The sequence below is a fragment of the Anas platyrhynchos genome, chromosome 34 (assembly GCF_047663525.1).
Source record: "Anas platyrhynchos isolate ZD024472 breed Pekin duck chromosome 34, IASCAAS_PekinDuck_T2T, whole genome shotgun sequence".
Classification (NCBI taxonomy): domain Eukaryota; kingdom Metazoa; phylum Chordata; class Aves; order Anseriformes; family Anatidae; genus Anas; species Anas platyrhynchos.
Genome location: NC_092622.1, coordinates 335281 through 361131, shown reverse-complemented (window position 1 = coordinate 361131; position 25851 = coordinate 335281). Strand labels below are relative to the sequence as shown.

General features: G+C 73.6%; 5 protein-coding genes across 9 annotated transcripts; 3 read left to right on the top strand and 2 right to left on the bottom strand.

Moving 5' to 3' along the window:
* Positions 1-422: 422 nt before the first annotated feature.
* On the top strand, positions 423-11380 carry TNS2 (tensin 2). Its single transcript, XM_072031811.1, is given in 31 exon segments — positions 423-589; positions 1386-1413; positions 1416-1478; positions 1931-1968; positions 2632-2670; positions 2778-2816; positions 2934-2983; positions 3102-3273; positions 3466-3516; positions 3605-3727; positions 4094-4158; positions 4627-4710; positions 4983-5095; positions 5206-5257; positions 5351-5417; positions 5626-5752; positions 6041-6106; positions 6177-6196; positions 6198-6294; positions 6838-6892; positions 6894-7400; positions 7553-8174; positions 8504-8837; positions 8936-9064; positions 9226-9318; positions 9404-9485; positions 9665-9759; positions 10222-10390; positions 10780-10848; positions 11078-11107; positions 11201-11380. Coding segments are annotated over 31 exon segments (3684 nt in total). The 5' UTR covers positions 423-523; the 3' UTR covers positions 11340-11380.
* Positions 11381-11559: 179 nt separating this feature from the next.
* On the bottom strand, positions 11560-15703 carry SPRYD3 (SPRY domain containing 3). Its single transcript, XM_072031844.1, is given in 14 exon segments — positions 11560-12132; positions 12135-12204; positions 12400-12563; positions 12651-12740; positions 12743-12769; positions 13285-13342; positions 13450-13599; positions 13936-14013; positions 14015-14125; positions 14299-14434; positions 14567-14691; positions 14901-14976; positions 15054-15185; positions 15606-15703. Coding segments are annotated over 13 exon segments (1272 nt in total). The 5' UTR covers positions 15179-15185; positions 15606-15703; the 3' UTR covers positions 11560-12070.
* Positions 15704-15897: 194 nt separating this feature from the next.
* Positions 15898-17821, top strand: LOC140000874 (uncharacterized). Of its 3 annotated transcripts, none has more exons than XM_072031867.1 (3): positions 15898-16178; positions 16758-17036; positions 17464-17821. In XM_072031867.1, exons 2-3 carry the CDS (start codon positions 16769-16771, stop codon positions 17742-17744), a joined length of 549 nt encoding a protein of 182 aa, XP_071887968.1. In that variant the 5' UTR covers positions 15898-16178; positions 16758-16768; the 3' UTR covers positions 17745-17821. The 3 variants fall into 3 exon arrangements, with proteins under 3 accessions (XP_071887968.1, XP_071887966.1, XP_071887967.1); XM_072031865.1 differs by having other exon boundaries at positions 15907-16178; positions 16758-17168; positions 17464-17814; XM_072031866.1 differs by lacking the exon at positions 15898-16178 and adding an exon at positions 16348-16437 and having other exon boundaries at positions 16758-17168; positions 17464-17816.
* An 84-nt stretch (positions 17822-17905) lies between these two features.
* CSAD (cysteine sulfinic acid decarboxylase) lies at positions 17906-21426 on the bottom strand. The gene is given in 15 exon segments (XM_072031864.1): positions 17906-18325; positions 18405-18494; positions 18737-18788; positions 18880-19079; positions 19177-19258; positions 19359-19423; positions 19533-19649; positions 19819-19873; positions 19953-20032; positions 20126-20241; positions 20328-20434; positions 20515-20605; positions 21083-21209; positions 21285-21362; positions 21364-21426. Coding segments are annotated over 15 exon segments (1482 nt in total). The 5' UTR covers positions 21412-21426; the 3' UTR covers positions 17906-18151.
* A 688-nt stretch (positions 21427-22114) lies between these two features.
* ZNF740 (zinc finger protein 740) lies at positions 22115-25820 on the top strand. Of its 3 annotated transcripts, none has more exons than XM_072031868.1 (7): positions 22115-22262; positions 22801-23029; positions 23651-23809; positions 23967-24053; positions 24134-24257; positions 24368-24486; positions 24592-25820. In XM_072031868.1, exons 2-7 carry the CDS (start codon positions 23012-23014, stop codon positions 24679-24681), a joined length of 597 nt encoding a protein of 198 aa, XP_071887969.1. In that variant the 5' UTR covers positions 22115-22262; positions 22801-23011; the 3' UTR covers positions 24682-25820. The 3 variants fall into 3 exon arrangements, with proteins under 3 accessions (XP_071887969.1, XP_071887970.1, XP_071887971.1); XM_072031869.1 differs by having other exon boundaries at positions 22801-23246; XM_072031870.1 differs by lacking the exon at positions 22801-23029 and having other exon boundaries at positions 22135-22262.
* Positions 25821-25851: the final 31 nt, after the last annotated feature.

Sequence of the window (25851 nt, the reverse complement as noted above, 5' to 3'; positions counted from 1 at the left end):
TCCTGCACCCCAAAACCCCCCCTGGGGGGGGCAGCCCTATGGCACGTGGGGCTCCATAGGGCCCTGCAGCCCCCCCCCCCATTAACCCTTCCCTCCCCGGCCCCATCCCCGGCCGCAGCGCGGGGGGTCCCGGCCGCGTTAACCCCTTCGTGCCCGGAGCCCCGCAGGGGTTAACGGGGCTGGCCCAACCCGGGGGGGGGGGGGGGGAGGAGGAGAGGAGGCGGGGGGGGGGGGGCCCCGCCCCGCCCCCCCGGGGCCGCCCCAACGCCGCCGCCACCGGGCCCGGACCGGGAGCAGCGGGGACGGGCCCGGGGGGGGGGGGGCACGAAATGAAGGTACCGGGGGGGGGGCTGCGGGGCGGGGGGGGCGTGGGAAACAGCGGCAGCGCCGGGCCCACGCGTGTCCCCGTTCGCCCCCCCCATCCCTCCTCCCACCCCCCCCGGTGTCGCGTGTCCCCCCCTCGGGCCCCCCCCCCCCGCCGGGAAGCCGCGGGGCCGCCCCACTCGGGACCGGGACCGCCGCCATGCAGCCGCGGGGCGCCGTGGGGTCGCTGCTGCGGGCTCTGAGCCGCCGCCACGGCCCCCCCTCGGTACCGGGGCGTGGGGGGGGCGCGGGGGGGGGCGTGGGGAGCCGGGGGGGGGGGCGAGGGGGGGGCGTGGGTGCGCCCCACGAGCGACCGCGGAGGTCGGGGCGGATGCGGGGCGCGGCGTTGGGGTCCGTGGGGAGCGGCTGTCACCTCCCCGCGGGGGGGGGAGTGTTCTTTTTTTGGGGGGGCGGTTTTAGGGGGGTGTCCCCCCCCCCGTCACCATCCGGGGGGGCGCGGCTCGGCCCCGCTACGGGGTCTGGGGGGGGTCCCGTGGGGCGGGGGGCGCGGGGAGGGTCCGCCGGGGAGGGGGGGGCCGGGAGGGGGGGGCTGAGCCCAAGCGGGGGGGTCTGGGGAGGGGTGAGGGTGGCCCCCCCGTGGGAGCATCGCGGGGTCAGCCCGGGGGGTCGAGACAACGGGGGGGGCTCTGCCACGGCATCTGCCCCCCTTTCCCCTCCGTTTCTCGCCCCCCCGCGGTCCCGTTCCCACGCCCCCCCCGGGACGGGCCGTGGGAATCGTTGGGGGGGGGTCGAGGGGGGGGCGGCTCCGGGTCCCTCTTCCTGGGCTGGCCCCGGCCCCGCTTCCTGCGGCCGGGACGCGGCGGCCGCGCCTCGGGGGGGGGCCTGGGGACCGGGGGGGGCACGGGGAGGGGGACGGGAGGGGGGGAAAATCGGGGGGGGGCACCCGGGTACCCCGCGTCTGAGGGGTGCTGAGCCCATCCCCCCTTTTTTCCCTGTCCTCCCCATTTCCCCGGCCCCCCCCCCTTGTCCCTGTCCCCCCCCAGCCCGGGCCGCCCCCCCAGCCCCACAGCTTCCAGGAGAAATCCTTCCGCAGAAGCCGCGGCGCTGCGCTGCCTGCCACGAGGACATCGGGGCGCAGGGGCTGCTCTGCACAGGTCACCCCAAAACCACGGCCCCAAAGCCCACGGCCGCCGTGTCCCCGTGTCCCCCTGTCCCCCAGCCCCGTGTGTCCCCGTGTCCCCATCTCCCCTTGTCCCCTGTCCCCCAATCCCCCTGTCCCCATACCCCAATATCCCAACGTCCCCCAGCCCAGCATGTCCCAAAATCCCGCTGTCCCCCTGTCCCCAAATCCCCCTGACCCCAAATCCCAGTGTCCCCATGTCCCCCAGCCCCGTGTGTCCCCGCCTCCCCCCTGTCCCCCTGTCCCCATGTCCCCAATACCCCCCAGCCCCCTGTGTCCCCACATCCCCTTATCCCCATCCCCCCCCGTCCTGCCCCCCCTTCCCAGCACAACACTGCCGGGGGGGGGATTAGGGACAGTGGGGGGGGGGGCACGGGGACAAACCCTGGGGTCCTGACACCCCTCCCCCCCCCCATGTCCCCCCAGTGTGCAAGGTCGCCAGCCACAAGCGCTGCGAGGCCAAGGTAGGATGGGGGGGGGGTCACTGGTGGCGGCCTGGGGGGGCACCGGAGGAATTGGTGGCACCGGGGGGAGGTTGTTGGCGCCCCCCCACCCCCACTGTCCCCTCCCGGTCCCCAGGGCCGTGGGAGTGCAGCAGGGGGGGGGCTGGGGGGGGGGCGGTCCCCGTGTCCCCCCCCCCGTGCTGGCGTTGTGCAACGTTGGCCTTGGCGGGCGGCCAGGGGCTGCAGCTGGACAAACCGCGGGGGGGGGCGGATGGACGGGGGGGGTACGGGGGGGGGGGGCAGGAGCAGCGTGTCCCCCCCCAGCCCCAGCCGTGCCTCAGTTTCCCCGGATGGGGGAGGAGGGAATTGGGAGGGGGGGGGGCTGGGGGAAAATGAGGCAGTGCCCACCGGGGGCCCCTGCGTGCTGCAGGCCGCCCCCCCCCCCGGCCCCCCCCCGGCCCCGCGGCATCAATCGGGGCCTCTGTGCCTGAGCGGGGCCCGCGCCAAGAGCAACACCCCCGGGGCTGCGGGGGGGGGCGGCGGGGGGGGCGGCTGGGGGGCACTTCTGGGGGGCTGGGGGGCTGGTATGGGGCTGGGGGGGGCTGCTGGGGGGCTAGGGGGGGGCTGATATGGGGCTGGGGTCCCGTTGGGGGTGTGGGGTGACCCCCCCCTTGCCCCTTGCAGGTGACATCACCATGCCAAGCCGCGCCCCCCCCCGAGCTGGTAAGTGCTGGGGGGGCCTGGCCGGGCCTGGGGACCCCCCCCCGGCACCCCACAACGGGGTCCGGCCCTAGCCTTGCCCCCCCCTCCAGCCCTCTGTGCCCCCCCAGAGGAGGAACACGGCCCCCGTGCGCCGCAGTGAGCACCTGGTGAGCCCCCGGCCCCCCGGGCCCCCCAGCCCCGAGGGACGGGATGGGGACAGGGAGGGGATGGGGACAGGGACCTGTGTGTGTCCCCCCCCCATGAACCCCTCCCGTGCCCCCCAGGGCTCCACCAAGTCCCTGAGCAGCGCCCGGCAGCACAGCACCCTGCCCAGGTAGGGACGGGGGGGGGGGGGCCACGACCCAAGGGGGGCGCTGTCCCCGTGGGCGCTGTCCCCGTGGGTGCTGTCCCCGTGGGTGCTGTCCCCGTGCCATCCCCACGCCCCCCCGCAGGACCCTGAGCGCGGCGGCGGTGCTGGAGCGGGCGGCGGAGCTGGACCTGAGCTACGTGAGCGAGCGGCTGCTGGCGCTCAGCTTCCCCCCCGCGCTGGACGAGCGGCGCCTCCGCGGCCACCTCCGGGACGTGGCCCAGATGCTGCGCTCCAGGCACCGGGAGCGCTACGCGGTGCGGGGGGGCGGGGGGGGCGGGGGGGGCACGGGGACAGGGCACAGGCTACTGGGGACCTGATGGGGTGGTCGGGGCCAGGGGGGCTGGGGTGCGGGTGACTGGGGACGGGGGGCTTGGGGCCAGGACTGGGGGTCCCTGGGGCCAGCCCGGGGGGGGCCGTGCCTCATTTCCCCTCTGCCCCCCCCCCAGGTCTTCAACCTGTCTGAGAAGCGCCGCGACCTCGCCCGCCTGCACCCCAAGGTGGGGGGGGGGGGGTAGGGTATGGTGGGGGGGGGGGCGAGCTGAGGGCTCCGGTGTGGGGGTCCCGGTGCTGACGCCCCCCCCCCAGGTGCAGGACTTCGGGTGGCCGGACCTGCACGCGCCCCCCCTGGACCGGCTCTGCTCCATCTGCAAGGCGCTGGAGGGGTGGCTGCGAGCACACCCCCAGCACGTGGCCGTGCTGCACTGCAAGGTGGGGGGCTGGGGGGTTATGGGGGGGTATAGGGGCTGGGGGGGGATATGGGGGTTATAGGGGCTGGGGGGGGCATAGGGGGTTGGGGGTTACAGGGGCTGGGGGCTAGGGGGGGCTATGGGGGGGCTGGGGGCTATAGAGGGCCAGTGGCCATGGGGGGTTATAGGGGGCGGGGGGGCTGTGTGAGGCTGGGGGGTCATGGGGGGGGTACGGGGGTGTGGGGAGGGGCTATGGAGGGTGGGCATGGGGGGCTGCTGGGGTCAGTGGGGGGCCTGGGGGTGTTGGGGAGCAGGGGGTGGGGGTGCTGGGCGGCCCCGGAGGCACTTTGGGGGGCGCTGACCCCCCCCCCCCCGTGCCCCCCCCCAGGGCAGTAAGGGCAAGATGGGCGTCGTGGTGGCCGCCTACATGCACTACAGCAAGGTGTCGGCCAGGTACGGGGCGCGGGGGGGGCATGGGGGGGGGGGGCTTGGGGATGGGGGGGGTATGGGGGGCCTTGGGGGGGCGTCGGGGGGTGTATGGGGGGGGTTGGGGGTGGGGGGGCGGGGGGTTATGGGGGATTTTGGGGGTGTTATGGGGGAGGTCTTGGGGATGGGGGGGTTATGGGGTGACTATGGGGATATGTTTTTTGGGGGGGGGGTTATGGGGGAGTCTTGGGGAGTTGTGGGGGGCTATTGGGAATTAAGGGGGGGCTGTGGGGGGTTGGAGGGTCAAGGGGGGATTTCGGGGGGGTTATGGGGAGGAATGGAAGTTTAGGGAGGGTTATGGGGGGGTCAGGGGACTGGGGGGGTTATGAGGGGGTTGGGGGTTTAGAGGGGTTATGGGGCTTAATGGGAGGTGATGGGGGGCCGGGGGGGGTGGGGGCGTGGGGGGATGCTCCCTGACCCCCCTACCCCCCCCAGTGCCGACCAGGCCCTGGCCACGCTGTCCATGCGCAAGTTCTGCGAGGAGAAGGTGGGGGCGGCGCTGCAGCCCTCCCAGCGCAGGTGGGGGGGGCGGGGGGGCTGGGGGGGGCCGGGGGGCGTCGGGGTGTGGGTACTTGGGGGTGGGCGTTGGGGGGGGTCATTGGGGGGGGCACATGCTTTGGGTGCTGGGCTTTGGGGGTGGTTGTTTCGGGGGGCTGCATTTTGGGGCTGAATTTATTTATTTATTTATTCATTTATTTTGGGGGGTCTGTATTTGGGGGTTCCTTTATCTGGGGTCCCTTTATTCGGGGGTGCCTCATTTCGGGTGCCCCCCCCTTGCCCCCCCCCCCCAGGTACATCGCCTATTTCAGCGGGCTGCTCTCGGGGCGCATCCGGCTCAACAGCAGCCCCCAGTTCCTGCACCACGTCCTGCTGCCCCCCCTGCCCCCCACCCAGCCCGGCGCCGGTGAGCGGGACCCCCCCCCCCCCGGGGACCCCCCCGGGACCCCCCTGGGACCCCCCCCAGAGCCCTCCGGCTCCCCCCGCTGACCCCCCCCGCCCCCCGCAGGCTGCCAGCCTTCCTGAAGATCTACCAGTCCCTGCAGCTCGTCTACACCTCGGGCGTGTAGTGAGTGCCCCCCCCCCGCCGCCCCCCCCCCGAGCCCTGCCCTCCGGGGGGGCCCCCCCGGCACTCACCCCTTCCCCCCCCCCATTGCAGCAGCACCCCCGGCCCCCAGAGCCTCTGCATCAGCCTGGAGCCGGCCCTGCTGCTGAAGGGGGACGTGATGGTGAGGGGGGGTGGGGGGGCGGGGGGGGGCAGGGGGGAGTGAGGGGTGCAAGGGGGGGGTGCAAGGGAGGGTGGGGGGGGTGCGTGTGCAAGGGGCGTGCAAGGGGTGCACGCAAAAGGGGGGGGGGGGCTCGGTGGGAGGGGGGTCACAACGAGGGGCGCGTGCAGCGAATCCCCGTGCAAGGGCCGCGTGTCTGTGCCCCCCCCAGGTGAAGTGCTACCAGCGGCGGGGGGGGGCCGGGCGCGAGGCCGTGTTCAGAGCCCAGTTCAACACCTGCGCCCTGCAGGGCCCCCGCCTGCGCCTGCGGAAGGAGGAGCTGGACGAGGCCTGCAGGGGTGCGGGGGGGGCACGGGGACGGATGGGGGGGCATTGGGGGGGGCACGGGGACGGATGGGGGGTCATGGGGGGGGCTAAGAGGGGCCAGGGGGTGAAAAAAGGGGGTCGGGGGAGCCAGGGGGGGGTCGGGGGGCGTCAGAGTGGGCTGGGGGGGGCTTGAAGGGGTTTGGGGGGGGTCAAAAGGTCCAGGGGAGGTCGGTGAGGGAGGGTCCGGGGGTTCTGGGGGAGTTTGGGGAGTTGTTTTTTTTTTGGGGGGGGGCTCATTCTCTGACCCCCCCCCCCCCCAGACGATCGCTTCCCCCCTGAGGCCAGCGTCGAGTTCATCTTCTCCTCCGGCCCCGACAGGGTGGAAGGTGAGGGGGGGACCTGCCCCGACCCCCCACCCCCCCCCCCACCCCCACACCTCACCCTGTGCCCCCCCAGGCTGGGAGCCCCCCCCCCAGCTCCTCGCCCACCGCCGTGGATTACGGCACCGCCGCCCCCGCCGTGCGCTGGGACTCCTACGAGGGCTTCAACCTGCGGCACGAGGACAGCGCCGAGGGTACAGGGCCCCCCCGGCCCCCCCACCCCCCCCCTGTGTTCCCCCCCTCCTCCACCATCCCCCTCCGGCTCCCTGCCTGCCCCCCGAGCCCCCCCACCAATGGGGTCCCCTCTGGCCGTGGGTTCTTGCCCCGTGATTTGCTCCCCCCCCTTTTTTTTTTGCCCCCCCCCTTTTTTTTTCCCCTCCCCCACTCTCGACACCCCCCCATTTTTAGGACATCCCTCATTTTTATCCCCCCCAACTCAGTTTTGGGGTCCTTGCATCCCCCCCACTTCCCCAATGTGCCCCCCGGGGTTCCTGCATGCACATCTGAATGCCCCCTCCCCCCTTTAGGTTCCCCCCCTTTTTTTGGTGCCCCCCCCCCGCCTTTTTCCCCCCCCTCCCATTTTGGGGTCCCTGCACTCCCCCTCCCCATTCCCACTGTACCCCCCCCATTCCCTGGGTCCCCTCCTTGAGCTTGGGGGTCCCGTTTGGCGGGGGGGGGGGTGCATGCAGGGTGTCTCAGTGCCCCCCCCGCCTCATGCCCCCCCCCATTTCCCGCAGAGCTCTCGCACACGCGGGGGCCGCTGGACGGCAGCCCCTACGCCCGCGTGCAGAGGAAGGGGGCCCCCGGCCCCTGGACCCCCCCCGGGGGGACGGCAGCGAGAGCCCCCCCCCGGGCGAGCCCTACGAAGCCGAGCCCCCCCCGGCCGCCCCCCGCCCCCCACGGCCGCCGAGCGCCAGGAGCTGGAGCGGCTGCTGGGGGGCTTCGGGGTCGGGGGGCGCGACAGCCCCCAGGAGCAGCCCCCCGGGGGGGCGCCCCACAGGGACCCGGGGCCCTATAGGGACACAGCACCCTATAGGGACCCAGGGCCCTATAGCGCCCCGACACCCCACAGGGACCCAGCACCCCATGGCACCCCAGGGCCCTATGGCGCTGCACCCCCCCACAGCCCCCCGCCCCCCTGCTCCCCCTGCAGCGCGCTGTCCCCCTACAGCCCCCCGACACCCCACAGCTCCTACAGCGCCCCAGGAACCCCTACAGCACCCCCACAACCTACAGCCCCCCCGCATCCCATAGCCCCCCCGCAGCCTATAGCCCCCCGACAACCTACAGCCCCCCCGCAGCCTTAGCACCCCCCGCATCCCATAGCCCCCCCGCAGCCTATAGCCCCCCGACAACCTACAGCCCCCCCGCAGCCTATAGCACCCCCCCATCCCATAGCCCCCCTGCCTCCTACAGCCCCCCCACAGCCTATAGCACCCCCCCATCCCATAGCCCCCCGCAGCCTATAGCACCCCCGCATCCCACAGCCCCCCACAACCTACAGCCCCCCCGCCTCCTACAGCCCCTCACCCCCTATAGCGCCCCGACCCCCCCGACCCCCTATAGCACCTCAACGCCCTACAGCCCCCCGCCCCCCTGCGGCCCCCAACCCCCCCACGGCACCCCCGCCCCCTACAGCCCCCCGGCGCCCTACAGCACCCTGACGCCCTATAACGCCCCGACCCCCTACAGCCCCCCGACCCCCTACAGCCCCCCGGCCCACTATGCCCCCCCGGCCCCCTATGCCCCCCCTATGCCCTATAGCGCCCCCCCCCTGTGCCGCCGCTCCAGCCTGGCCCCCCCCTGCCCGTGCCGCCTGGGCAGCCTGGAGCGGCGGGGGGGGCCGGGGGGGTACGAGGTGCCGCGGGGGGTGAGGGGGGGCGGAGAAGCGGCGGGCGCAGCGCTCCCTGTCCGAGGGGGGGGCCCCGGCGCTCCCCCCGCCCCCCTGCCCCGGCTGCCCCCGCTGCGGCCGCCCCCCGCCCCCCCCGCCCCGCTGCCCCCCGGCCCGGCCCCCCGGGCTGGAGGCTCCGGAGGGTTTTGGGGGTCCCCGGGGAGGAGCCCCCCCCGCCAGGAGGTGAGTGGGGGGGGCTGGTGGGGGGAATGGGGGGCTACGGGAGGCTACTGGGAGTTACTGGGGGGCTAACTGGGACTGATGGGGGTTACTGGGGGGCTAATGGGGGAGTAGGGGGGCTACTGGGAGCTACTGGCGGGCTACTGAGAGCTACTGGGGGTTACTGGCAGCTAAGAGGGGGCTCGGAGGGGCTACTGGGAGCTACTGGGGGGATTAATGAGGAGGAACTGGGGAGTTACTGGGGGCTGCTGGGGCGGGTTACTGGGCTTACCGGGGGCTATTGAGGCTTACTGGGGGCCGTGCCGTGCCCCGATGACCCCCCCCGCCCACAGAGCGCCGCAGCCCAGCCGAGGGGGGACCCTGGCACAGCCCCTCCCGCGACGCCGCCCCCCCCGGGGCCCCCCCGGCGCCCGGCCCCCCCCCAGGAGCAGCCGGAGCCCCCCCCCAGCAGCCCGGGGGGGTCCCCGACCCCCGCCTTCCCCCTGAGCACCGCCTACTACGAGCCCCCCCGGCCCAGCAGCCCCCCCTGCCCGAGAAGCGCCCCCCCAGCGGGGCGCGGGGGCACCCATGGGAGCCCCCCCCCGGAGCCGGACCCCCCCGCGGCCGCCACCTTCGCTCAGGACACCTCCAAGTTCTGGTACAAGCCGGGGCTGTCGCGGGAGCAAGGTGAGGGGGGGGGGGGGACGGATCTGAGGGGGGGGTCCCGGTGTCACCCGGCGGGGGGGTGACGGTGACACGGGGACCCCCCCCGCCCCCCCCCCCAGCCGTGGCCCTGCTGAAGGGCCGGGAGCCGGGCACCTTCCTCATCCGTGACAGCAGCTCCTTCCGCGGCGCCTACGGGCTGGCGCTCAGGGTGGCCGTGCCCCCCCCCGGCTGCGGCCCCCCCCCCAAGGGTAAGGACCCCCCCAACCGCCCCCCCCAGTAACTCCCCCAAAACCCCACAGACCCCCCAGCACCCCACAGACACCCTCGCCCCCCATACCCCCACCCCTATTGTGTGTGTGGGGGGGTCCTCTCCCCCCCTCCCCGAGGCTGACCCCCCCCGCCGCCCCAGGGGACCCCCAGGAGCAGCTGGTGCGCCACTTCCTCATCGAGACGGGGCCGCGGGGCGTCAAGATCCGGGGGGGCCAGGAGGAGCCGCACTTCGGTGAGGGGGGGCCCTGGGGGGCGTGGGGCGGGGACCCGGGGGGGGTCGGGGTGCCCTAACCCCCCCCACCCCCCCCGGTTTGCAGGGAGCCTGCCCGCCCTGGTGCTGCAGCACTCCATCACCCCCATCTCCCTGCCCTGCGCCCTGCGCATCCCCAGCAAAGGTGGGTGCCCCCCCCCGCGCCCCCCCTTGGACCCTCCCCATGTATCCCCCCGTGACCCTGCTCCCCCCCCATTAACTCCTCATCCCCACTCCCACCCCAAAACGCCCCCCCTTGCCCTGGGAGGGGCACAGGGGGGGAGGAGGCACTCGGGGGGGCTCCTGGGGGTCCCGGCGCCTCCCCCAGCCTGTGTCCCCCCCCCAGACCTGCTGCAGGAGGGGCTGGGGTGTCGACGCCCCCCAACGTCAGCACGGCCGCGGAGCTGCTGCGGCAGGGAGCAGGTGGGGGGGCACTGGGACGGGGGGGGCGCTGGGGGGGGAGTGGGAACGGGGGGGGGGAATGGGAATGGAGCCACTGGGATTGTACTGGGAATGGGGGCGTGCACTGGGCTTGGGGTCATGGGATAGGAACGGGGGAGGTGGGGAACTGGGAATGGGAGTACTGGTGGGACTGGGAACACTGGGACCGGTGGAACTGGGACTGGGAATTGGGACTGGGAGCACTGGTGGGACTGGGGACACTGGGAGCCCTTGGACTGGTGGTACTGGTGGCACTGGGAGCCCTGTGAGCACTGGGAGGGCACTGGGATTGGTGGCACTGGCAGCACTGGGACTGGGAGCTGTGGGAGCACTGGCACTGGTGGCACTGGGAGGGCACTGGGAGCCCTGGCGGCCCCGTGGCTGTGCCCCGTGCGGTGCCGTGCGGGGGGTGCAGCCCCTGTGTCCCCCCCGTGCCCCCCCCAGGGTGCTCCGTGCGCTTCCTGGGCTCGGTGGGCACCGAGTCCCTGACGGGGCCGGCAGGCGGTGGCGAGGGCGACGAGCGCGCTGCTGGCCGCCAGCCCCCCCCCCCCGCCGGCACCGTGCACTTCAGGGCGGGGGCGCACGGCATCACCCTCACCGACCGGCAGCGCAAGTGAGCCCCCCCGGGACCCCCCCCCGGACCCCAAACCCAACGGGACCCAACGGGACCCCCCCGGGACCCCCGCCCCAACGGGAAGCCCCCTGACCCCAATGGGCCCCCCCCGGAACTCCCCGGGACCCCCCCACCAACGGGACCCCAACGGAAACCCCCGGGACCCCCCTGGCACCCCCCAGACCCAAGGGAATCCAAAATGACCTCCCCGGACCCCCCCCACACCCAAGGGACCCCTCCCAGAACCTGGGACCCCTCTGGGAGCCCCCGGGATCTCTTGGCCCCTGGTCCCAAGGGACCCCCCCAGACGCCCCCCCCCCCCCCCACCCTGGGGTCCTTACCCCCCCGGCTCCCCCCTGCCCCCCCCTCACCTGCTGCTCCCCCCCCAGGCTCTTCTTCCGCCGCCACTACCCCGTGGCCAGCGTCACCTTCTGCAGCATCGACCCCCAGGGCCGCAGGTGGGGAGCACGGGGGGGGGGGGAGAAAACTATCGGGGGGGGGCACACGACTCTAGGGTGGAGCAGATGATTTGGGGGGGGCAGATGGCTTTTGGGGGTGATGGGCACAAATTAGGGGGGGCACACGACTTGGGGAGGGGGTGCGATTTAGGATGGGAGGGGGGGCAGACGATTGGGGTCGGGGAGGGGGGCCAGGACCCCGCTAACTGCCCCCCCCCCCCCAATGCAGGTGGGCGAACGCAGACGGCACCACGTCGCGGTGAGCAGACCCCCCCCAAACTCCTCCCCTTGGCGGGACACCCCCGGGTGCCCCCCCCCCAAAAAAATAATGTCCCTGCTGTGCCCCCCCCAGGATCTTCGGCTTCGTGGCCAAGCAGCCGGGGGGGCCGTGCAACGCCTGCCACCTCTTCGCCGAGCTGGACCCCGAGCAGCCGGCGGCCGCCATCGTGGCCTTCGTCAGCAAGGTGATGCTGGGCACCCAGCGCAAGTGACGCCCCCCCACAGCGCCCCCCCGCCAAGAAAGACCCCCCCCCCAGCAAAAAAAAAAAACAAACAGCACCCCCCCATCAACAGCCAGCCGGTTCCCCCCCCCCCTTTGCCATAGCCCCCACGGAGGGGCTCAGCCTTAAGGGGGGGGCTCAGCCCCACGGGGGGGGGGCTCAGCACAGAGTCTCTATTTTTGTGTAAAAGCTTCCAGCAGACGTCTCTAATATATATATATATGTATTGGGGGGGGGGGCACCGAGCTGGGGGGGGGCACAGAGCCCTGCCCCCCCCCCTCCGCCACCAGCCCCCCCCCATCATTTATTAACCATGTGCAAACAGCTCCAGAAGCACCGAGCGTCTCCTTAATGTGCCGTGGGGGGGGTCAGGGGGGCCCAGCCCTTTGAGACCCCCCCACAGCCAAAGCAGGGCTGGGGGCAGGGGGGGGGACAGGGCTGGAGCCCCCCGCGGGGGGAGGGTGGGTGTACATTCATGAAAAGGGGGCAGTGACAGCATGGATGGGGGGGGGGACACCCACCTACCCTTAACTGTACCCCCCCTGGGGGGCGACACAGGAGCCCCCTGGGAAGGGGGGGGGACACACAGACACAAATCCCCCCTAATCAGGACTGGGGGGTGATGTGGGGCTGGATGGGGACCTCCGGGGCACAACTGGGAAGGGGGGGGGCGGCCCCCCCGGTGCTGTGGGGGGTCCCGGGGGGGTCCTCTGGGGAGGGGGCTACCCGCTGAGGGGGTGCAGGTCCACCTTGACCTTCTCGCCGCTGCTCAGCATGCCCACGGTGGGAAGTAGCCCCCCCGCGGCACCGCCGCCTCCTTCTTGCCGATGATCTTCCCGTTGCGGGTGAAGAACACCTGGGGGGGGGGGGGGCAGGGGGGGGCATGGTGAGGGGGGGGGCACGGGGTGGGGGCCCCCCTAAAATAATGGGGATGGGAAGGGAGCAGCGGCTGCTGCTGTGCCCTGTGGATGGGGGTGTGGGGTGGGTGCTGTGACCCCCCCCAGAAATAAACCCGAGAAAAAGGGGTGCCCCCCCGCGCCCCCCCACTCACCACCACCTTCCTGCCGCCATGCTCCTGCTCCGTGTCCTCGCCGTCGTCTTCCTCCTCCTCCTCCTCCTCCTCCTCCTCCTCCTCCTGGTGCAGGTAGCTGACGTTGCGCACCCCCCGCGCCTTCGGCCTCACCTCGGCCGTGTCGCTGGGGTCGTCGCTGTCCCCTGGGGGGGCACAGACACACACACACACACGTGTGGGGGGTTCCCCTGTTGGAGGGGGGGGTCCCAGCCCCGTGCCCCCCCCGCTACCTTCGCTGTCCAGGCTGTAGTCGCGGGGGAACATGATGCCGCAGCCCATGATGTCGCCCTTGTAGCAGCGGGGGCCGAAGGGGTCCCCACGCCGCTGCCGTGGAAGATCTTCCCGTCATCTGGGGGGGGGGCAGGGTCAGTAACGCCCCCCCGACACCAACAAAGCCCCCGCTGTCGATAAACCCTCCCCCGGCCCCAATAAATCCCCCCCCAGCATCAATAATACCCCCCCGCATCAATAAATCACCCCAGTACCAATAACCCCCCCCCCAAACATCAATAACCCCCCCCCACCACTAAAGCTCCCCCTTTGCCCCAATAACCCCCCCACCCCAGTATCAATACCCCCTCCGGCATCACCCCCCCCAGTGGCATCACCGTGCCCTCCCCCCTGCCCCCCCCCACTCCACAGCCAGGTGACCCCTCCCTGTCCCCCCCCCCCCACCACCATAAAGGGGGGGTCCCGGAGCCCCCCCACCCTGGGGAGGGGCCACTTCCAGGAGGAGGAGGAGGAGGCCGAAGGCCCCCCACACAGCACAACAGGGACAAAAAACGGGGTGGGGGTGGGGGACAGAAGGAGGGGGGCATTGCGTTGCCCCCCCCCCCCCCATCCCCACTTTGGGGGGGGGCCCACCTGCGTGGTACGCCACCGAGCCCCTGCTCCAGCCGGGGTGCCGGTTCTTGGGGTAGTCCTGGGGGAGGAGGAGGAGGCTGAAGGCTCGGCGGGGTGGGGTGGGGGGGCCGGGGGGGGGGGTCGGAGGGTGTTGGGGGGGTCGGGGGTGTGGGGGCCCCCCCGCACCTTGCGCGCCAGCCCCAGCGCGATGTAGCACTTCTCGCCCGGGTCCACGATCTCCACCTCGAAGTAGTGGCTGCGGGGGCTCAGCGGGCGCCGCGCCTGCGCCAGGCCCACGTCCACGATGCTCTTCCCCTGCCCCGCGTACTCCAGGAGCTGGGGGGGGGGAAAGGGTAAGGGGGGGTAAGGGGAGTGAGGGGGGAACTGGGCGGGGGGGGGGAGGTAAGGCTGCAGGGGAATCAGCAGCCCCAGCGGGGGGGAAATTGCCCGGGGGGAGGAAATCATCCCAGTGGGGGCAAACGGCATCCACGGGGGGGGGGGGAAATACCAGTGCTCCCACTGCTCCCAGTGCACACAGTGCTCCCAGTGCCCCCAGTCCCTCCCAGTCCCCCCAGTACCCCCAGTCTCTCCCAGTGCCCCCAGTGCCCCTCAGTCCCCCCAGTTCCCCCCCATGTCCCCAGTCCCTCCCAGTCCCCCCAGTGCCCCCAGTACCGTGCCGCAGGCCCGCACGTCGTGCAGCCGCCCCCACTCGTCCTCGTGGCTGTCCACCAGCATCATGCCCCCTCGTCATGGGGGGGCCCAGCTCCGCCCGCAGGTGCAGCCGCACCTCCTCCCCCAGCGAGTGCATCCCCACGGCCGGGAACAGCCCCTCGGGGCCGCGCGGCATCACCGTCGAGCCCACCTGGGGGGGGGGCAGGCGGTCAGACCCCCCCCGCGCCCCCCAGCAGCGCTGTGGGGCTGGGAGCAGCCCCCTGGGGGACAGCGGTGTGATCACAGAGCCCCTCTGGGGGGGTCAAGGACGCCATGGGGCCCCCCCCGCGCCCCCCCCAGGGGCCGTGCCCCCCCCCTGCTCACCCGCTCCCCGTTCTTGGTGAAGAAGACCTGCGCCGTGCGCACCTCGAAGGACGCCGGCTCGATGCCGCAGCCGATGCGGTCGCCGGAGCTGCACTTGGTGCCGAACTGCCGGCCCTTGGCCCGGCCACTGTACAGCCTGGGGGGGGTGGGGGTTGCCGGCCCTTGGCCCGGCCACTGTACAGCCTGGGGGGGGTGGGGGTGAGGGGGGGTGACGCCGGGCTCGTGGGGACCCCCCCCAATCCCTGACTCCCCCCCCGTCCCCACGCACTTGCCGTCATCGGCGTGGTAAGCCACGGAGTCGGGCAGCCAGCCCGGCTGGTGCTCCAGGCTGTAGGACTGCGGCACCAGCCCCACCGCGATGGTGCCGCGCACGCCGCTGTCCACGATCGACACCTGGGGGGGGGCACGGGCATCAGCCCCCCCCCCCCCCCCCATCCCACGGGGGGGTCGCTCACGGCCTTCCCCGAGCGGCTGGGGGGGCGGTGGGGATCCCCGTGGTGTCCCTGAGGGGCTGGGAGGCACCCCCGGGGTCTGCTCCATGCTTTGGGGGGGCTGCAGTCAGGGCTCAGATGCCCCCCCCCCCAGGACCCCCCCAGACTCACCTCAAAGTAGTTGTTGTCCCGGGTCAGCGGCCGCGGCGCCACGTAGCAGCCCACCTCGCCTGAGTCCCCATGGTAGCTGTGGGACAGGGGGGGTCAGGCACCAAGGGGGGGGGGGTCAGGCACCACGGGGGGGTCACCCTCACCCCCCCTCACCTGAGGGTGTCGCCGTCCACCAGGATGTGCCGGGAGCGCTCCTGGCGCCCGGCCCGCACCTCGCGGATCTCGCGGATGCGGCGCCGCCAGCTCAGGAACCTGTAGTGCAGGCGCAGCTCATCCATCGCCAGCCTGGGGGGGCGCCGCTCGTCAGACCCCCCAAACAAAAAACACCCCCACACCCCCCACACCCCCCCCAGCGGTCAGACCCCCCCCCAACCCCTCCCCACCCCCCCCAGCCCCACAGGCGGCCCCCCTCCCACACGGGCAGCCCCGAAGCCCCCCCACGCCCAGAGCTGCTCCCCCCCGATAAGGCCCCCCCCCAATAAGAGCCCCCCCCATCCCCCCACCTGGGTCCTGGCCGGCCCTGCCCCCCCGCAGCCCCACATCAAGCGCCCCCCCCGGCCCCCCCCTCACCCCCCGCCCCCCCCCCAGCAGGCCTCTCCTCCCCCTCCAAACCCGCCCCCTCCACCCCCAGCCCCCCCAGCCCGAGCCCGGGGACCCCCCGGGACCCCCCCGGGACCCCGCGCCCCCCCCGCGCCCCCCCCTCACCGTCCCGGCCCCGCCCGCCCCCGCCATGGCGCCGCGCTCCGGCCGCTCCCGGCCCCGCTCCCCACTCACAGCCGGGGCCGCGCTTCCGCCTCCTCCCCCCTCCCGGCCCCGCCCCGCCGCCGCCGCGCCGCCAATCGCGAGCCGGCTCGGGGAGACTGACGGCGAGGGCAGCCAATCGAAGAGAGGGAGGAGGGGTCTGGAGGAGGGGGGTGTGGGCGTGCGGGGGTCACGTGACAGCGCGGGCAGGGGTGGGGAGAGGGCGCCCTCTGGCGGCGGGGAGGGGAACTGGGGGCACTGGGAGCACTGGGAGCACTGGGAGCACTGGGAGCACTGGGCCATGGGGACCAGCAGGGGGCCCTGAGGGGCACTGGGGCACGGGACTGGGGGCACTGGGGGGCGCTGGGTGTAACGGGGGGGGGCCGGGCTGGGGCTACTGGGGGCTACTGGGGACCAGCGGGGGCTACCGGGGGCTACTGGGGGCTACCCCGGGGCGCCCCCCCCCGAGCCGCCTCCCAAGCCCCGCCCCCTTGTCCAGGCCACGCCCCCACCGCTCCTGGCGGGAAAAGGAAGGAGGTGAGGGGCGGGGGGGCCGGGGGCGCCGGGGGGGGCCGAGGGGGGCTCGGGGGGGCGGGGGGCTCCTGGGGGGGGCGGGGGGCTCCCGGGAACCGCGGGCATCGAGCAACGGGAGGGGGCGGGGGGAACGGGACCCCGGGGGGCGGGGGATACTGGGAGCACGGGGCGGGAACTGGGAGCACTGGGGGGGTACTGGGAGCACGGGGCGGGAACTGGGAGCACTGGGGGACCCAGCGCAATGGCAGCGAAGGGGCACTGGGTGTGCTGGGGGCTGTGGTGGGCTGGGTCTCATGGCGGGGGAGAGAACTGGGGACAATGGGTGGAACTGGTCTCGTGGCGGGGAGGGTACTGGGGACGCTGGGGAGGCCTATAGCAATGGGGGGGGTACTGGGGACGCTGGGGGTCCCTTGGCATTGGTGGCACTGGGGTGCCCCACGGCTGGCTCCGTGTCTCTGGGGGCACCGGGGGGACCCCTCCCCACAGCAGGAGGGGGGGGGGCACACACACGGCTCTGGGGGGGGCGCACGGCACTGCCCCGTCCCCGTGCCCCGACGTGAGCCCCCCCATCCCCCCCGGCAGCTCCGTCCCCGATGGCGTCGGGTGAGCGCGAGGCGCTGCTGGGGCTGCAGCGGGCGCTGACGGAGGACGAGTTCGAGGCCTTCAAGTTCCTGCTGGGGGGGCAGCTGCCGCTCAGCCGCCTGCACCCCGCCACCCGCCCCGAGCTCTGCACCCTGCTCCTGCAGCACTTCCCCGGCCGCGCGCTGCCCGTGGCCGCCGCCGTCCTCCGGCAGCTCGGCCGCCACGACCTCCTGCGGCAGTACCGGCTCCCCGAGGAGGACGAGGCCCCCGGCGGCCTCGGTGAGGCCGGCGGCGGAGCTCAGGGTGCTGGAGGGGCTGGAGGGGCGCAGGGTGCTGGAGATGCTCGGGGTGCTGGAGGTGCTCCGGACGCTGGAGGTGTTCAGGATGCTGGAGGCATGCGGGACGCTGGAGGTATCCAGGGTGCTGGAGGTGCCCGGGGTGCTCGGGGTGCTGGAGGGGCTCGGGGTCCTGGAGGTGTTTGGGGTGCTGGAAGCGCTTGGGGTGCTTGGGGTGCTTGAGGTGCCGAGGGCCCTGGGGGTGCTGGAGGGGCTGGAGGTGCGCAGGGTTCCGGAGGCGCTCAGGGTGCCCAAGGAGCACCGGGACCTGCTGAGGACGCTTGGGGAGACACCGGGCGGGGAGGGGAGGGGAGGGGACGGGGGCACGGGGGAGATGCTGCGGCACCCCTGACAACCCCCCCTGCTCCCAGGCCGCCCCCCAAGGCTGCTGACGGAGCGGGACCTGCTGCTGGTGGCGCAGAAGCTGGGCAGCGAGTGGCAGGAGGTCGGCATCGCCTGCCTGGGGCTGCCGCAGAGCCGCCTGGAGCAGATCGGCGAGGAGCGGCCGCAGCGCGCGGTGCTGCGCGCCTTCGAGATGCTGCGCGAGTGGCGCCGGCGGCAACAGGGGGGGGCCACGGCCCCCCGGCTGCTGGACTGCCTGCGTGGCGCCCCCGTGGACCCCGAGGTGCTGGAGCTCCTGCAGGCCATGTAGGGGGGGGGCCGCGGGCGGGGGGGGCTGGTCGCGCTCGGGGATGTTTTATGCTGGGACCGGCGGAATAAACGTGTTTGTTCTGCGGTCAAATGGGTGCGTTCCAGGGCAAAACGGGTTTATTCCATGGTAAAACGGGTCTGATCTGTGGAAAAACGGGTCTGTTCCGTGGTAAAAGTGGATTTATTCCAGGGTAAAAAGGGATTTATTTCAGGATAAAAACTGATTTATTCCAGGGTGAAACTGGGTTTATCCCAGGGTTCGTTCCAGGACAAAATGGGATTTATTCCAGGGTTTATTCCACCCGTCCCCGCAGCATGGCGGAGGCCGGTCCGGCCTTCACTGGGCTACAAGCAGGGGGAGCCCCCCCATGCCCTTGGCCCCCAAATGTCCCCCCCGGGGGGGGGGCCCTAGAGGTCATGCCCCAGCCTCTCGATCTCGTCCAGGAAGAAGTCGAGGTCGGCCCTGGTGACGGCGGGGCTGGTGGCGATCTGCCGGAAGAAGTTGACCCTGGCGCCGTGGGGCTGGTAGCTCACCATCATGGAGCCCTCCCTCATCATCCTCTCCTTGATGGCAGGGGCCACCTGCGGGGGAGAAAAAGGGCCGTGGGGGGGGGGGGGGGCTGCCTGCAGGGAAGGGGGGGGGGGCGGGGGCTGCGCTCACCTTCCCCAGCCGCTCCCAGAAATCGTCGCAGCCCTCGCGGCCCCGCAGGCTGGGGGGCACGAACCAGAAGCAGAGGTTGATGAATTCGGGCTGCGGGGGGAGAGGGGGGGAGGGCAGAAAATGGGCTGAGACCCCCCCCTCACCAGCACCTCACTGGGGCCACCGGCACCGGCTGTGCCTTGCCTTTGGGGGCACCCCGACGGATCGGTGCGAGCCCCAAGGCTGCAGGATGGGAGGGGGGTGCCCCCTGCTTCCCCCCCCCACCCCTCCCCGGCGCTCTCCCCGCCGCTGCAGCACCGAGGTGGGCGATGACCCCCCCGGCGGCCCCGTACCTCGAGCACCAGCTGGAAGCCGTCGCGGCGCCTCACCTCCTCCGCCAGGTACCTGGGGACGGAGCGGTGTCAGCCACCAGATGCTGGGGAGGGGGGTGTTTCACGGCCCCCCCCGGGCTCGGGGAGGGGTCCATGGTGCTCGCCTGGTGCAGGCGAAGGCCCTGTCGACGCGGCGCTCCAGCCCCTCGGTGCCCACGGCCTTCCAGAGCAGCCAGAGCTTGAGGCAGTCGACGCGGCGGCCGCACTGCAGCGTCTTGTCGCCGGTGTCGTAGGCCACGTCGTAGAACTTGTCGCGCTGGAACAGGTACGAGGCGCCCGCCCCGTGGCACCGCTGCAGCAGCCCCTGGGGGAGGCCGGGGGGGGGGGGGGGCTCAGCACCGGGGGTCTGGGGAGGATTGGGGGGGGCCTGGGGGGGCCCGGGGTGGGGGCGCGGGACCTACGGAGGTGTCGCGGAGGAGCAGAGCCGAGCACTGCAGCCCCACTGCCAGCATCTTGTGCGGGTTCCAGGCCACCGAGTCAGCCCTGGGGGGGGGAAGGGGGGCAGGGGGACGATGCCGATGCCCCCCTCAACCCCCCCAGCCCTTAAGCAGCGAGCCCCAGGCCCGTCTGGCAGCGCGGGTACCTCTCGATGCCGGCCAGGAGGTGCCGGTGTGTCCTGGAGAGCAGCGCGCTCCCGCCCCAGGCAGCCTGTGGGGCACAGGGGGTGGCAGCAGCGGGCGGCCCGGGGGCACCCCAGGGGGTGGGGGGGACGCAGCGGGGACCCCCCCAAACCCCCCCGCCCCTCCCGTTGACTCACGTCCACGTGGAGCCAGAGGCCGTGGCGCTGGCACACGTCCGCCACGCTCTGCAGCGGGTCGAAGGCGCCCAGGACGGTGGTGCCGCACGTGGCGCTGACGAAGAAGGGCACGGCGCCCTGGGGGGGGCGGGGGGTGATGGGAGGGGCGGGGGGGGGGCAGGGGGCAGTGGGGTGGGGTGGGGGCGGTGCAATGGGGGACAAGGGACAGTGCATTGGGGTGGGGGGCAGCACAACGGGGTCGGGGGATTTGCAGAGGGCTCCCCCAGCCGGCTCCCCCCGGCCTCACCTCGCTTTTCGCCCTCTCGATCTCCTTCTCCAGCTCCTCGGGGATCATCCTCCCCCTGCGGGGTGCCGGGGGCTCAGCGGGGGGGGGTCGGGGGTCCCGTCCCGCCCCCCCCGCGTGGTCCCCGGGGCCCTCACCTCTCATCCGCACGCACGAAGAAGACGTTGTCGGTGCCGATGCCCAGGAAGGCGGCCCCCTTCTCAATGGAGTAGTGGCTCTGGGGGGGGGGCAGTGGGGTTGGGGGGCTGGGGGGGGCTGGGGGGGCTGTCCCCGAGCCCCCCCCCATCCCCGTCCTTGTCCCCATCCCCACCTCCTGCGAGGTGAAGAGCGCGAGGCGCGGCAGGGCCCGGCTGCCCCTCTGCCGGCCCTCGGGGAAGCGCTGGAAGCGGGCGACGTTCATGGCGTACATGTTGGACAGGGACCCTCCTGCGGGGGGGGGGGGCTCAGCAGCGGGCCCGGGGGGCAACACGGACCCTGGGACCCCCCCCCCCCTTAGCCCCCACCCCACGCACCAGGGCAGAAGATGCCGTCGCCGCTGCCCCATCCCACCAGCTCGCGCAGCTTGGCCAGCACCACCTCCTCCATCAGCACGAACACCGGGGCGATCTCGTACGTGTACCTGGGGGGGGGGGGAGCTGGAAACGGAGCCCCCCCCCCCCCCTGCCCCGAGACACCCCCCCATGTCCCCCAGGCACCCACTGGCTGGTGTTGAGGGCCTCGGTCAGCAGGCGTCCCGCCAGCGCGTGGTGGTCCAGCCCCGAGAAGAGCTGGTTGAAGAAGCGGGGGTGTCCTGGGGGGGCGGGGGGGGGCACGGGGGGGCGTCAGCCACGGGGGGGGGCTGGGAGCCCCCGCCCCACAGGAGCCCGGGCATACGGCCCTGCCAGGACCACGGGGAGGGGGCCACGGGGTGGGAAAGGGGGGGGGTCCAGCTGGAATGGTGGGGGGGGACACACGAGGGGGGCTGCTGGGACCTAATGGGGGGGCACAAGTGGGGTTTGGGGGATCTTTGGGGGGGGCACCTTTAGGGGTGGGGGGACACGAGTGGGGTCGTTGGGGACTTTATGGGTGGGGGGGACACGAGTGGGGCCGTGGCAGGGCCGTGACGGGGCTGTGCGGGACCCCGAGGAGCAGCCGGGTGGGGAGGGGGGGTCCCTGCGGGCAGTGCTGGGACCGACTGGTTCCAACTGGATCCAACTGGACCCAACTGGACCCAACTGGATCCAACTGGTCCCGGCTGGTTCGGACTGGGAGCGCCGTGCCCGCTCACCGGTCTTGACGCTGTAGCGGGCGACGTCGCGGCAGCGCTGCAGGAGGCGCTGGGGGGGCTCCCCGTGGGGGCGCAGCTCCAGGTCCAGCAGCGCCCGCAGCTCCCGCGGCTCCCTCCAGTCACACACCTGGGGGCAGGCAGCGGGCTCAGCCCCGGGACCCCCGGGACCCCCCCGGGACCCCCCCCCCCTCACCCCCCCCACCTTGAGGGCCCTGTCGGTGCCGTTGCGCACGGCCTCGTCCAGCAGCAGCCCCAGGGCCTCCCGCAGGAATTCCTCCCCCCGCCGCCGCGTCCAGCCCCGGCCGCTCCAGGCCGCTGCCCTCCGCCATGGCCGCTCAGCCCTGGGGGGGGCACGGGGGGGGGCACGGACGGACCCTGGGGGGGTCCCCGTGCCCCCTGCCCCCCCCCCGCCCCCCCCCGGCCCTCACCTCCCCGCGGGTGCCGGGCTCTGGGCAGCAGCCGCCGCCCGCGGCCCCTCCCAGGGCAGGGGGCAAGGTGCGGCCCCCCCCCCCCCGCGGCCCCCCCCCCGCGGCCCAGCGCCTCCCAGTGCACCCAGTGCCGGTTACTGGGCACGGCCTTGCCGGGGGGGGGGGGCTCTGGGGGTGCCCCCCCTCACCGCCCCCCCCTTCCTTGTGGCCCCCACCCCAGGGTGGGACGAGGGCAGCGGGGGGGGTCCGCTGGGGGGGGGGGACAGAGGGAGGGGGGGGCATAGAATGGGGGTAAAGGGCACCCCGGGCAATGGGGGGGGGACCCCCGGGAGGGCACAAACAGGGGGAGGACCCCCGAGGGGGCAATTCCAGGGGACCGCCGCCTCGTGGGGGGGGCAATAACGGGCTGAGAGGGCTCCTGGCGGCGGGGGGGATCCCGGGGGCAGCACCGCCCCCCGCGGTCCCAGCCGCCCCGCGCCCCCCCGCGGTTGCCCTGGAGACGCCCTCCCGGCTTCAAGATGGCGGTGCCCGGCTTCACGCGCCCTGAGCGCGCATGCGCGGCGCCGCTCCCTCCGCACGCCCCCTACCGGAAGTCCCCGCGGCGGCGGCGGCGGCGGCGGCGGGAGGGGGGGGGAACGGGAAGAGGAAGGGGCGGGCGCTTCCGCTTCCGGGTCGGCGGCGGCGGCCGAGGAAGGGGGGGCGGCGGCGGCCGTTTGTAAACTCGGGGCGGCGCGGAGCGGAGCGGCCGGCAGGTACGGGCCCTGCCGCCCCCCCGGCACCGGCAGCGGACGGGGGAGGGGGGGGAGGTTCCGCACCGGGCCCGGCCCCCCCCAGCCGCGCACCGCGGGGCACCGGGCCCGGATGGGGGGGGGAGGGGCTGCAGGCGGGGGGGGGCTCGGCGGGAGGGGGAGGGGCCCCGGGACCGGTACCCCCCCGGGGATCGAGGGCCCCCCGGTAATAAGACCGCGGCACCGAGAGCCCCCCCCCCGCTAGAAGCCCCCTCCCCGTACTGAGCCTCCCCGGAGCTAAGAAGCGCCCCCCGGGCCCAGCGCCCCCCCTCCCGACCCCCTCCCGGGGGATCGACCCCCCCCCCGGGACCGGTGCCCCCCTTCCCCGTTCCCCCCCCCATTTTGGGGCCTGCACCGTGACCCCCGCCCCCCAAAAGCCCCCCCCGGATCTGTCGCCGTGCCCGCCCCCGTTAAGGTGCCCCCCCCCGCCCGCCCGGTGCGCCTCCTCCCCGGTGCCCCCCCCCCGGTGCCCCCCCCCCATCACGTCTCCTCCTTCCCGCAGGCGAAGACCCGCAGCAGCGTCTCCCGCACGGAGCCGGCGCCCCCCCGAGGGCGGGGGGCCGGGGATGACCCCCCCGTGAGGGCGCCGCGCCCCCCCCCGGCGCCGTCCCCCCGCGCCCCCGCCCTGCCCGGCCCCGTCCCCGCCGGGGGGGCCCGAGGAGGAGCCGCCCCCCCAGCGCAGCCACGGCACCGGGCGCCCCGATCCCCGCACGATGTCGGCAAAGTGGAGGGTACTGGGCAAGACCGGCCAAAAAAAAATGATTAACTGAGAGAGAAACACACCAAAACAATACAAAAAATTTACAAAACAAAACAAAAAAAGCCAAAAAGCCAAAAAAAAAATCAGAAAACCAGAGCGAGGCTTCCTAGCGTCCTCCCTGGGAGCGTTAAGGCTTTGCCAGTTGAGGACAGACAGACAGACAGACAGACACACCCAGCATGGCTCAGGTAATGAGCCCCGCGCCCCCCGCCCCCCCCAGGGGAGCCGCTCAGCCCCGGGACGCCCGGCGGCCCCCCCGGCTGCCCCCCCCCCCACCAACCACCACCACCACCGGGCACGTACCCAGGGCCCGGCCGCGCTCCCCTCGCCCCCCCCACCCCCTCCCCGTGTGCCCCCCCTTTCCCCTCACCCCCCCCGCCCCCCGTTAGCGGTTAGGCCCCCGCTTTAACTCTCTGCCCCCCCCCGTCCCCGGCAGGGCTTCGGGCGCCGCGTTGGGAGGGCCGGGGCGCTGCGTGGCTCGCGCCTGCAGCTCGCCGCCCTTCTCTCTCTTCTCTTTCTTTTCTTTTTTTTTTTTTCCTTTTTTTCCCTTTTTTTTTTTTTTTTCCTTTTTCGCCCCCCCCACCCTTTCCAGGCGAGCCTTCTGGCGTGCGAGGGCCTGTCGGGCGTGTGCCTGGTGCCCACGGCGGCCAGCAAGAAGATGATGCCGAAGCAGGGCGCCAAGGCGGCGGCGGCGGCGGCGGAGGGGGGCCGCGAGCGCAGCGGCGGCGGCGGCGGCAGCCCGGAGGTGCTGGTACGGCCGCAGCGCGGGGGGACGCGGGGGCAGCAGCGGCGGCGGCGGCGGCAGCGGCGGCAGCAGCAGCAGCGGCGGCAGCGGCGGCAGCAGCGGCGCCGCCGGGGGTCTCACCGCGAGTTTTTTCCGCCCCCCCCCCCCCGCCCCGCCCCACAAGGCGCTGCGCCAGGACGGCGAGAAGCCGCGCGGCCGCAAGGAGGAGGAGACGGCGGAGGCGGCGCAGCCCAAAAACTCCATCAAAAAGGCAGGTGGGGGGCGGGGGGGGGACGGGAACGGCGCCCGGCCTGGCTGGCGGCGGGGGCTGACGGGGCTGCCCCCCCCCAGATGGTGGTGATCAAGCAGAACGGCTCCTTCCAGCTGAGTAGCACCAAGAACTTCATCTGCGAGCTCTGCTACGGCGCCTTCCGCAGCAGCTACCACCTCAAGAGGCACATCCTCATCCACACCGGTAAGGACACCCCCGAAACAACCCCCCCCCCGTTAATTAACCGCCCCGGGCTCGTCGCCTCGAGGCGGGGGCGGCGTTTCCCCCCTCTGAGCACCCCCGTGCCCCCCCAGGCGAGAAGCCCTTCGAGTGCGACGTGTGCGACATGCGCTTCATCCAGAAGTACCACCTGGAGCGCCACAAGCGCGTGCACAGCGGCGAGAAGCCCTACCAGTGCGAGCGCTGCATGCAGGTACGGGGCCCGACGGGCTCTCGGGGGGGCTCCTCGCCCCGGGGGGGGTTCCTCATCCTCGCCGGGGGGTCCTCACGCCCTGCCTGTGTCCCCCCCACCCTGCAGAGCTTCTCCAGGACAGACCGGCTGCTGCGACACAAGCGGATGTGCCAAGGCTGCCAAACCAAAGCCCCCGAGGCGCAGCTGCTGCTCTAGGCCGAGGTGACCGCTCGCAGCGGGGCGCTCGGGGGCCCCCCCCCGCGCCGCGGGGCCCCCCAGGACTGCCAGACGAGGTCCCGACACTGTACATAGGCTGAAGATCAGCTGGAAACCTGCCCCCAGCCGGCGGCGCCCGGCCTCTCGTCCCCTCCCCGCGGCCCCGAGAGCGGCGCGCCCCAAAAATCCCGCGGGGGGGCGCCCGGCGGCCGGGGGCCTGCCCCAAAACCCGCGGCTTTCGCAAGAAAAACGGAGCGGGAGGCGGGGCCTGCCCCGGCCGCTTCCCCTCCCGGTGCTCGCCGGGGTTTGGGGCTCGGGGGGGCCGGCTCGGGGGCCCCTGCCCGGCTGCCACCGTCACGGGGGGGGGCCGCCCGGAGCCCCCGGCCCCAAAACGCCCCCCAAACTGACTGCGGAAGCCCCCGGCCAAAGCCCAGGAGCCGTTGCAGCGGGGGAGCTGAGAAGCTGGGGGGGGGAGGGGGGGCTTCTGCTCACTTCTGAGCCGTCCTGGGGGGAGCGCGGGGCCCCTCCTCTGTGCTGGGGTCCCTGGGGAGGAGGGGGCAGCGCCTGGGCCCGCTCGGAGCCCCCCCCCAGCCCCCCCCCCCAGCCGCTGCGAGCCGAGCAACCTCCCCCGGCGCCTCCGAAAGCGGCGGCCTCAAAACCAAACCTGGAGGGGGGGGGAAGGGAAGCGCCTCGGGGCAGCGCTCCCACGGGGGGGGGGGCGATTCGGCGGCTGACCCCCCCCCGCAGCCCATCCAACCAAACCCCCTTGCGGGGACCCCCCCCGGGGCGAGCAGCACCGGGAGGGGTCGGACACGGCCGGGGGGGCTCCGTTAACCCCGGGGGGGGGCTCAAAGGAGCGGCCGCGGGCGCGCCGGGGGCTGAGGAGGAGCGGGAGCGAAACCGCGCACGGCGCCGCGGCTCGGGGCGGGGGTAAGGGGCGGGGGGGGGCGTTTTTGTTTCGGTTTTCGTTGTTTTTAATATACTTATTTTGCTACGGGGGGGGGGGGGGGGGGGGCCACCTCTCTTTGGAGCTGTAGTTTTTATAAGGCCAGGAACTCCTTCTCTTTTTACCAGTAGCGTGGCGTCCGCTCTTCGTGCCGGTAGGGTATTTAAATAAACACCGTGGTTGCCCTTTTCTACCCTCGGCTCTGCTTCTTCTGCCGGGAGGGG

What these genes read in the sequence shown, in the direction of transcription:
- ZNF740 (XM_072031868.1), top strand. An exon ending in CCAAAAACTCCATCAAAAAG is followed by an intron (nt 24,054 to 24,133) that starts GCAGGTGGGGGG and finishes GCCCCCCCCCAG; the next exon opens with ATGGTGGTGATCAAGCAGAA. An exon ending in GCACATCCTCATCCACACCG is followed by an intron (nt 24,258 to 24,367) that starts GTAAGGACACCC and finishes GTGCCCCCCCAG; the next exon opens with GCGAGAAGCCCTTCGAGTGC.
- LOC140000874 (XM_072031866.1), top strand. Translation starts at nt 16,769, where the DNA reads ATGGCGTCGGGTGAGCGCGAGGCGCTGCTGGGGCTGCAGCGGGCGCTG. An exon ending in AGGCATGCGGGACGCTGGAG is followed by an intron (nt 17,169 to 17,463) that starts GTATCCAGGGTG and finishes CCCTGCTCCCAG; the next exon opens with GCCGCCCCCCAAGGCTGCTG.